Source organism: Puma concolor, chromosome A2, assembly GCF_028749965.1.
Source record: "Puma concolor isolate L17-30 chromosome A2, mPumCon1.1.hap2, whole genome shotgun sequence".
In the NCBI taxonomy this organism is placed as follows: Eukaryota; Metazoa; Chordata; class Mammalia; order Carnivora; family Felidae; genus Puma; species Puma concolor.
This window is the reverse complement of record NC_141668.1, coordinates 135,257,683-135,268,169: the sequence shown is the minus strand read 5'-3', so window position 1 is coordinate 135,268,169 and position 10,487 is coordinate 135,257,683. Positions and strand designations below refer to the sequence as shown.

Sequence of the window (10,487 nt, the reverse complement as noted above, 5' to 3'; positions counted from 1 at the left end):
GAGGAGGAGGAGGAGAAAGAGAATGGAAGAGAATGGAGGAGGAAAAAAATGGAGGAGAATGGAGGAGGGGGAGGAGGAGGAGGAGAAAGAGAATGGAAGAGAATGGAGGAGGAAAAAATAATGGAGGAGAATGGAGGAGGAGGAGGAGAGTGAAAGAGGACGAGAGTGAAAGAGGAGGAGGAGGAAGAGGAGAATGGAGGAGGAGGAGGAGGAGGAGGAGGAGAAAGAGAATGGAAGAGAATGGAGGAGGAAAAAAATGGAGGAGAATGGAGGAGGAGGAGAGTGAAAGAGGAGGAGAAGGAAGAGGAGAATGGAGGAGGAGGAGGAGGAGGAGAAAGAGAATGGAAGAGAATGGAGGAGGAAAAAAATGGAGGAGAATGGAGGAGGGGGAGGAGGAGGAGGCGATGGTGGAGAATGGAGGAGGAGGAGAGTGAATGAGGAGGAGGGGGAAGAGAAGAATGGAGGAGAATGGAGGAGGAGCAGGAGAAGAGGAAGAAGAAGGAGGAGGAGGAAGAGCAAGAGAAGGAGGAGAAGGGTAAGGAAGAGAAAGTGAAGGAGAAGAAGAAGGGCTTCTCATTATTGAGCAACTACTCTGTGCCACCTAAGCTGGAACTTTTTACATATTACAGCTATATTTTACAGTAAGGTTGCAAAAAAGGTGGCAAAGTTAAGACTTAAGTTCAGGGCTTTGAGTACAAGACTGGATACAGGAAACTAAAGGGTTGAATCAGCTTTTATAACTTTGGGCTGGTCTCTGTCACTTACTAGTCTCAACACTCGAAAAAATGTGTCTTTGTTTCTGTGATTTTAAGATGAGGCTTATGATAATTGTCCCTAGCTTTACTTGGAGGACTATTACAAAGATAAATAAGCTGATATAAATGATATAAGGGGAAGTTTTTAGAAATACTTCTTTTGTGCATAAAAAATAGAAACATGGGGGTTAGAAGGTAAGAGATTCTTCCCCTGTATTTCATGCAGTTTAGAATGGCACTGAGTTAAAGACATATGCCAACTTCAGACATGTTCAAATATATGTCTTAAAATACATAAAATAGCGTATACTATCAGGTCTCAAAGGATTTTAGGGAAAATGAGACTAATTTTGAATCATTTTTCTTGCTTTTATATAGGAAAGATGTGGCATCATTAAAAAAGCACAGTGTATATTTACATGAACTTGCATGGAATCATGTCCAAGAATGAATGTCCAAGCAAACTGTATAATACCATATACAGCATAAATCAATTATATTAAACTAAGATGCACACTGAAAACACCATTATCTACGGATGAAATGCTTATAGTTCTAGAGAGGTCTAGAGTAAACTGCAACATTTGGAGTGGGAAGATAATCAAAAGGGACTGGCTTCAACTATCATGTTAAATGATTTTTATAAAAACACATGTATGTATATGTAATATAAAAATATTTTTAAAGGATAAATTAAATATTATATTTTAAAAAATCTACCCAGGGGCACCTGGCTGGCTCAGTTGGAAGAGCATACAACTCTTGATCTTGGGTCATGAGTTTGAGTCTCACATCGAGTGTAGAGATTATGACAAAAAAATAATAAACTTAAAAAAAATCCATCCATAATCTCACAACAAAATAAAATTAGAAGAACAAAAAGTGGAAAACTACCCATAACTCTATCACCGAGATATAATTAAGGTTAACATGTTGTTTTACAGTCTCTGAGACTAAAATGAGATCAAAAAGCACTTATTGCTTATAACCTGCTTTTCTCAAATTTTTCCATCAGCAAATATTCTAGATCTAATCAGTATCTCACGAAGTTGAATCTACACATTCACCTCTATGAAACTGTGCACGCAGATCAACCCTAAAGCAAACTTTCGGCGAGAGGGTGACGAAGTATATATAGAAGTTTATGGGTCAAAAAGCCCTTCATCTCACATCCATCGAACGGGATGGTAATCAAAATTCACAACTGTGTTGTAAAAGCTATTTATTTCTTCATAAACAAAGCTTATTCAACAAAGCCTTTCAAAACAGTGGACTTAAAAAAAAAAATCAAGTGAGTTGAAGAGATGGGAACCATTTTGGCGAAATTCAAGGCGGCTATCTCAGGAGGGCAAGACTGCCCTCTAGGGGTGAAAGACTGCCTCTGCACACCGATCACCAGGAGGTACTTCCAAGCATAATCTCAAGGAACTCTACCCCGCCCTCCAGCAGGGCCAGGGATTTATTTTTGTTGGTCACCATCACTACCTTTCTTATGTAACGGCACAACTCTATTTTTCCATTTCTCTTCTTGGCCTGTGGAGTAGGGCATAGACAGTGGCTAGTTTCATTGACAAAATGTTCCCCTCAGCGTTGCCTTAACTCTGTTTAGAGAAGTTCACTGAAGGCAAAAGGCTGATGTGGCATCTAGGTTGGAAAATACAATTCAGACAGCATCCTGGGAGGGATCCGACTCAGTGGTTTTATGGGGGGCGGGGGAAAGGGAGTGCTGAAAGAAAATACTTTCCAAAAATATTTACCAGACAAAGAAAAAGAGCTAGGCTTGTGACCAAGACATTCCAAAGAGACACCCTTAGACAGAAGCAATTTTCCAGACCTGTTCCCCAGAAAGGTGGAAATGGCCAAATCCACCCCCCCGCCCCCCCCTCCCCCCCAAGCCCTGCTCATACTTCTTCTGAAAATAAACACAGCAAGAGCCAGAAGACACCTTCCAAACTGGTCATAATTCAAAAATAGACTCTGCTGTCACTTGCAGGGGAGTACACAGAGGACAGTTTGGAGCCAGGCTTCTTGGAAAGACTATAACCATCAACCACTGTCGCCAACGGATATAGCTGGAGGAGGCGCCTGAGTGAGACTTTCTTCTCCCAGGAGAGGATTTAGAAAGAAATCCCAGAGGAGAAGAGGGGGAGGGTGGCCCAAGGCATTAAAGAAAGTCATTCATATTATTCCTTTTCCTTCTGAAGAGAAAGTCTGATATCTGCATGCCTGATTTATACACTGCTTGGTTATGCTCACCTGAACTGGGAGCTTTCCCAGAAGCCATCCATGTAGCCAGGACCCCCTTTTCCAGACCACCATGAACACTAGAGCCTGGGGAACTTGCAACACCAGTCATGAATTATGTAATTCCTGGGCATAACATCCTGCAGTGGCCTAGGATCTATGTGACACGCAGGGCTCACTCGCCTATGATCTTGTCCGTCTTATATCTTGCTCCACCGTGTAATCATATACATTGCCATGCTCATGCACTGGCCCATAGAATAAGTCTTCCCTGGAATGTCATCTCCCATTGCTCTCCACTCTACCCCAAGTCTACTTGCCTTGCACTGTCCATTGGTAATTACCCTCTTTTTTAAAAAAATTATTTATTTATTTATTTATTTATGTATGTATGTATGTATTTATTTATTTATTTATTTTGAGAGAGACAGAGAGCCTGCAAGTGGGGGAGGGACGGTGAGAGAGAGAATCCCAAGCAGGCACTGCACTGTCAGCATGGAGCCGGATGTGGTGCTTGAACCCACGAACCATGAGATCATGACCTGAGCCAAAATCAAGAGTCAGATGCCCAACCGACTGAGCTACCCAGGTACCCCTGTAGTCATCCTCTTGTGTGAATTCCACTCAAGTCCTCCTTTAGCCCTTTCTGGACACTGAACTTACTGCCAGTACCAAAAATAGCATGACAGCTTCCTTTTAGTGGGTGCCTGTGCACGCCTGACCTGCCTTAACAGTACATCATACTAGTACCCTTTACACGTGTCCTATATAGTCCTTATTATATAGGTACTATTATTATGCCCGATGTACTGATGAGAAAAGGAGAGGGTCAGAGATGTTAAGCAACTGGCCTAAAATCACACAGCTACCACAATTCTAAAACATCTACTCCTTGCCTCCCTTTCAACCTTTAACTTGCACCACTTTCCTCCTTACCCTCTATATTCTAGTCACAGTGGATTTTTTTTTCTTTCTCAAAACTACAAAATAACTGCCCCTCCCCCCCCCCCCCAAAGTCTAGCTCAGTCTCACCTCAAGGCTTTCACACTGGCTTTTGTCTGGAATGCCTTCCAAGTTTTGCAGAACTGGTTCTTGCTTTTTATTACATGGCACCTCCTAGAAGTGTTCCTTGTCCACTGATCTAAAACTGCCCCCCCCCAACCTTTCTTGATCATGGCCTTGATCATGTTCTTCCAAGCATGTATCGTTTCTAGTGATTTCTCACCGATCTATGTGTTTGTTCTGCTAGACCACACCGTTGCAATATAAGCTCCCGGAAAGCAAGCACCTTGTCTCTGCTGTGCACAGCTGTATCTCTGGAACCTAGGACAATGGCTGGCAATTGGTAAGCACTCAAGAAATATTTGTTGAATGAATAAGTTATTCCAATATTCATGCTTTTTGTCTCTATTCTATGTGACCTCTCTAAATTAGGGCTTACAGCACTTACAGTTTAACCATATAACTTAGCCATTACGTATTTTAGGATTTCGCCATATTCTATTTGCTATTGTTGCATTCACAATCACTTACAACCTGTGTGTGTGTGTGTGTGTGTGTGTGTGTATTTGTGCATGCGTCTAATCACTGATTCACATGAACTAGCCTTGTCTTTCCAGCGAAGAGCTTGTGGTCTAGGTTTATCTGCCCTTCCTATTTCACCCAGCAGAGGACTGATCATACAGGGTCTCAAATAGTTGTTGCGTGAACTGATAATTTTGTGATTCTGAGTGAGGTGAGTGATGTCTAGTTTACTTTCTTTCTGGTTTGTGGAACCCTATTCAGGAAGCATCCTGGGCCTGGGATCAAAGTTTTCAGGTTTTTGTGTCTCCCAGCAAGTGATTGCCTGGTGTTGTCCAGCCCAAGTCCTGAGCCTGATGGCATTTCCTGCGGGGGGTGGGGGGTTGTTGCGGGTGGGGGGGGTCCTAGGCTAGTGGCCCACCTAGGCTGGAAATAATCAGAAGCAAGATATTAAAAAAAAGTAACCCCTTCTTGTGATTATTTTCTGCCTGGTTAAACTAAAGAACTGAGGTAACATTTGAACTTCTTGGAGTACAAGAAGAATGCTCACTGGTAGGCCAATATATTCTGTGCCTGGAATGCATTTTTTTTTTTTTTCAACATTTATTTATTTTTGGGAAAGAGAGAGACAGAGCATGAACGGGGGAGGGGCAGAGAGAGAGGGAGACACAGAATCGGAAACAGGCTCCAGGCTCTGAGCCATCAGCCCAGAGCCTGATGCGGGGCTCGAACTCACGGACCGCGAGATCGTGACCTGGCTGAAGTCGGGCGCTTAACCGACTGCGCCACCCAGGCGCCCCTGGAATGCATTTTCTTGAATTTTATATTTGGGTTTTTTTTTTAATGTTTATTTATTTATTTATTTACTTGTACTGTAGTATTTATTTATTTATTTCCTGACAAAATGACTTCCAGCAAAATGCAACAAATTTTGTCTTTGAAGCCTAAGCAATCTTTTCATCCTTATACACTTTTAAAATGGCATTATAGATGTTGAATGTTTCTTTATTTTAGAGAGACAGAAAGAACATGAGTGGGGAGGGGCAGAGAGAGAGACACACACACACAGAATCTGAAGCAGGCTCCCGGCTCTAAGCTGTCAGCACACAGCCTGATGCTGGGCTTGAACCCAGCAACCGTGAGATCATGTCCTGAGCCAAAAAGTCAGATGCTTAACTGACTGAGCCACTCAGGTGCCCCCAAATTCTTATGATTTTATTGTTATATATAGGTCTAATTTCAGAAAGCATTTAAATTATTGATAAATATATGCAATGTCCAAGTTAACATAAAAAATGAAGGTAAAAGAAAAAAAGATAGTGAAGAGATGACATAAAATGGACCTAAGTAGAACTGGAAAAGTTTATTCTGTATTAAAACTCTACAGTATTTTTCAGGTGGGCCACACATCTGCCTTTAAACTTTCTTGCCATCAACACCCAAGACATTAATTCTCATTTCAATATATGAGTGAATAACAATCTAGTATTTCTTTTCATGGTTATTATTTTGAGAGAGAGAGATGGAGCACGAGCAGAAGGGGCGGAGAGAGAGGGAGAGAGAGAATCCCAAGCAGGCTCATGCAGAGCCCTACGCAGAGCTGATGTTGCAAACTGTGAGATTATGACTTGAGCAGAAATCAAGAGTCAGATGCCCAATGATTGAGCCACCCACACACCCCAAAAATCTAGTGTTTATACCAATCATACACATCTACATTAAAAAATATGTGCAGATGTACTAGCAACAATAACAACCTCATTACAAAACAAATTTCTAAAACACTTAGGGCAATATTTTCGTGTTTAAAAATGATCAATATTCCCTTTCTTCTCCCTTTCCACTAATAGTCCTAGGAGAGAAATCCTGTTATTAAACAATCGTTAACTAAGCAGGGCATATTCTAATTCTTGGGGCATTTCCAGCAATTTTTTACTAATTGTGAATGACAGTGAGTAGGTAGTCCAGATGAAAGGGAAAGAAATGAACGTTACTAAAAGACTTACGTGTCGTCCGTAAATGTTATTCCAAAGTACTCCTTTTCTTTCAGGTTGAAATGTGAAGCCACAAGGTCCAGCAATTCTCTTGATAAAAGTTTGGGCTGTCAAAATAAAATGTTATCAGAGAAGCAATTTCGTTGCCTCACTCTCTTTTTGCCACCACCCTTCTCTGCCCCAAATAGTTCAAAGCAGCTTTTGTTTGTTTGTTTTTAAATATCTGCCCCCTTTGGCTGCCTAGGTTAATCTACTATAGACCATTCTCCAAGAGATTGGGAAGGGGGAGAAATGGTAATAGAAACATCAATGAGATTGTCAGTTTCATGTATTTGCAATTCATGTAAGTAATTTACTTTTTCCTCCCAGGGGACAATGTATTTACTAACATGATGATGTTTTGGAAAAATACTTTTTTTAGAAGTCATTTTGAATGTTTATTTTTATTTATTTTTGAGGGAAAGAGAGCATGGGTGCACCACCAGTGGAGGGGCAGAGAGGGAGGGAGGGAGAGAGAGAGAGAGAGTCCCATAGCACAGAGCCTGCCATGGGGTTCAATCCTACAAAACGTGAGATCATGAACTGAGCCAAAATCAAGAGTTGAATGCTTAACCAACTGAGCCACCCAGGTGCTCCTGAAAAAATACTCTTTTATAGGTACTATGGTGCTAGTGACCAAGACAAAGAATATCAAACACCTCACTACGTGGACTGTAGGAATAATCTTGCCTGCAGGGTGCCAGTTGAAGAGACCCAAGGCTGTGGGATCAGAGATAAAACTATGACTCTGCTACTCATTACCATTTATTGTCCCAAACTCCTTCTATCCATTATCTCACTTTGTGCTCAGGATGAGCCTATGAGATAGGGGTTCTTATTGCCCTTTTACAGATGAGGGGGCCAAAGTCAAGAAAAACTAAGCACCTGGATTGATGTTACAGTCAGTAAGGGCAGGGAATTGAACCCAGTTCTGTCTGATTCCAAAGCCTACGCTTTTCATCTCTCTCTCTTGAGATGGAGTGATCTTACCCATTGCATATACGATTGTCACCAGTGTTTCCTAAACACTTATAAGAAGGATCTAATCTATGAACTTTTGAGAAGCACTGGGCCTGGTGGCAAAATGCATGTTTTGGAATCAGGGGGAACATCCCGGGTGATAGCAGACGCCTGATTTGCAGGAACAAGGGAAGAAAAGGGTGATATGCAAGAGGGCATCTACATAGACTCTTTCTGAACTTAGAGCCAAACAGTTTAGGGCTCATTATGGTGGTTTGAGAGTTGGATGTTTGCTGCTGGGGAAGAAAGAATGGTCATGATTAAAAAAAAAAAAAAAAAAGAAAAAAAGAAAGAAGAAATAAAGAAACAGGCAGAAATCTGGACTAAAAGGTCCACTCTGGCTAAACAGTGTTGACTATTTTTATTCTAATTGAAGCCTATGCATAGTGGGTGAGAAACGAGCCACAGAAGGGAGAAGAATTTAGGTTTGGTCAAAGGAGAGAGTTCTGGCTATAGCTACAGTGTGGCTATCAAAGGGAATTTCCACAATTTCTTTTTAGGTCCTTGGGCCACAGTGTTGAGTAAATGAAGAGAGAAGGATCAACAATTAAAATATCACCACTCATATACTCCATATATATTACAAAAAGATTTCATTCTCATATGTAATCTAGCTTGATTTTAGCCATAATTCTTTGAGGGAAAGTAAGGAGTCTCAATCCCGGTGCACAGCTGATGAAGTGGGGTATTTAACCTGGACACTGCCGTGTGGCAGCAAAGTGGCAGGATGCAGATTTGCAGCTGACAATAACCCTTTCGGAGAAAGATTACAGTGCTCCGTTTACCCACAAGAGGTTCAGAGAAGTAAAGCTACTTCCTGGGGGTCACACAGCTACTGACGGTCAGAGCTGAGATTAGAACCCAAGGGTCTCCAATCCACATCGCCAGGATATAACTATTCTCACAGGTAGACCAAGTCATCTGACTTAGCAGCTGTCCTTTTGCCCCTCAAAGAATCCCAAGTCATTGGCACAGATAAGTGAGTAGCCTGAACGAGGCCATGAGGCTCACGGAGGGAACCAGTCAGTATGGGCTGTCTCTTCATGGGCAACACCTACCTGAACCAGCAGCTCCAGCCTCCTATCATCCAGGAGGTGCACCTGGCAGTGCCTGCCCTCTGTCATCTGTGGGGACAAGATAGCAAGAGTGGCATCAGTGCTGGGGCTGGCAAGCAACCCCCTGACCTCGATTTATAGTTTGTTTTACATGTGATGTGTTCAGCCTAAAAATGCCTTCAGTTGAGTCAATCGACAGCCTCGATCACAAACAGACTCATGAGGCGGCATTAGCTGTTGGATTAGTCAACCAATCAATTAATTAATTTACTCTTGGATGTAAAAAAGAATGAAAAGCAAAGACAACCCAATATATTGAAAAAATAATGTCTATATAGTGTATACAAGATTATACTATGAAAAGTTCGTTTCTTTCCTAGAGGAAACTACTACATTTATCATTGAATCAATATTTTGTTTTTCAAAGGAAAATTCCTATATTCATTCATGTATTTTAATAAATAGAATACATGCATAATTGTAAAGGAAAAGATGACATTACAGTTAAAACTGAAAGTCTCCATCTCTGAAACGTCTGTCCCCTTTATAGTATATCACTACCATAATTAAGAACAATTACGAACACTTAAGATACATAGTTAAGAACAATATCCATCAGCATAAATTTCTTTTTTTTTGGGGGGGGGTGAAAAAGTTTTATTTTTTATTTTTTTTATTTATTTATTTTTATATATGAAATTTATTGTCAAATTGGTTTCCATACAACACGCAGTGCTCATCCCAAAAGGTGCCCTCCTCAATACCCATCACCCACCCTCTCCTCCCTCGCACCCCCCATCAACCCTCAGTTTGTTGTCAGTTTTTAACAGTCTCTTATGCTTTGGCTCTCTCCCACTCTAACCTCTTTTTTTTTTTTTTTTCCTTCCCCTCCCCCATGGGTTCCTGTTAAGTTTCTCAGGATCCACATAAGAGTGAAACCATATGGTATCTGTCTTTCTCTGTATGGCTTATTCCACTTAGCATCACACTCTCCAGTTCCAACCACGTTGCTACAAAAGGCCATATTTCATTTTTTCTCATTGCCACGTAGTATTCCATTGTGTATATAAACCACAATTTCTTTATCCATTCATCAGTTGATGGACATTTAGGCTCTTTCCATAATTTGGCTATTGTTGAGAGTGCTGCTATGAACATTGGGGTACAAGTGCCCCTATGCATCAGTACTCCTGTATCCCTTGGATAAATTCCTAGCAGTGCTATTGCTGGGTCATAGGGTAGGTCTATTTTTAATTTTCTGAGGAACCTCCACACTGCTTTCCAGAGCGGCTGTACCAGTTTGCATTCCCACCAACAGTGCAAGAGGGTTCCCGTTTCTCCACATCCTCTCCAGCATCTATAGTCTCCTGATTTGTTCATTTTGGCCACTCTGACTGACGTGAGGTGATACCTGAGTGTGGTTTTGATTTGTATTTCCCTGATAAGGAGCGACGCTCCATCAGCATAAATTTCTAATTATATTTATTGTCACTTATAATTGCAATACTGGGAAATATTCTTTGTCAAATATTTAAACAATACATAGAATACAAAGATCCCCCTTCACTAACTCACACTCCACAAATCATTTTACCTGTAGAAATCACCACCCTGTGAGTTTGAGGATAATCCATACAGACTGTTTTTACATGTATGTTCAGATATAGATATATACATATTTTCAAAAAATTCAGAGTAAAAGGTTTCCTTTGAATATTGTTATATTGGACATTACCTGAGTGAGAAAAAAGCCAGAGCAAGATTTAAAATAAGGTCTAACTGGACAACAACAAAAAAAGTCATCTTTTTTAATACTCTTCTTCTATACAGTGGGAAGAAAGAAATAAATATGTCAGTTC

The 10,487-nt window shown here is 41.0% G+C and overlaps 1 protein-coding gene across 11 annotated transcripts in view; it reads right to left on the bottom strand.

Moving 5' to 3' along the window:
- Positions 1-10,487, bottom strand: part of FRMD4B (FERM domain containing 4B) — a 425,720-nt gene that overhangs the window by 117,440 nt on the left and 297,793 nt on the right. For all 11 annotated transcript variants that reach the window (XM_086680927.1, XM_086680929.1, XM_086680961.1 and 8 more), the window contains 2 exons: positions 8,632-8,697; positions 6,527-6,621 (listed from right to left, as the gene is read on the bottom strand). In XM_086680927.1, coding sequence (XP_086537053.1) covers positions 6,527-6,621; positions 8,632-8,697 — 161 coding nt within the window. The remainder of the gene's footprint in view (positions 1-6,526; positions 6,622-8,631; positions 8,698-10,487) is intronic.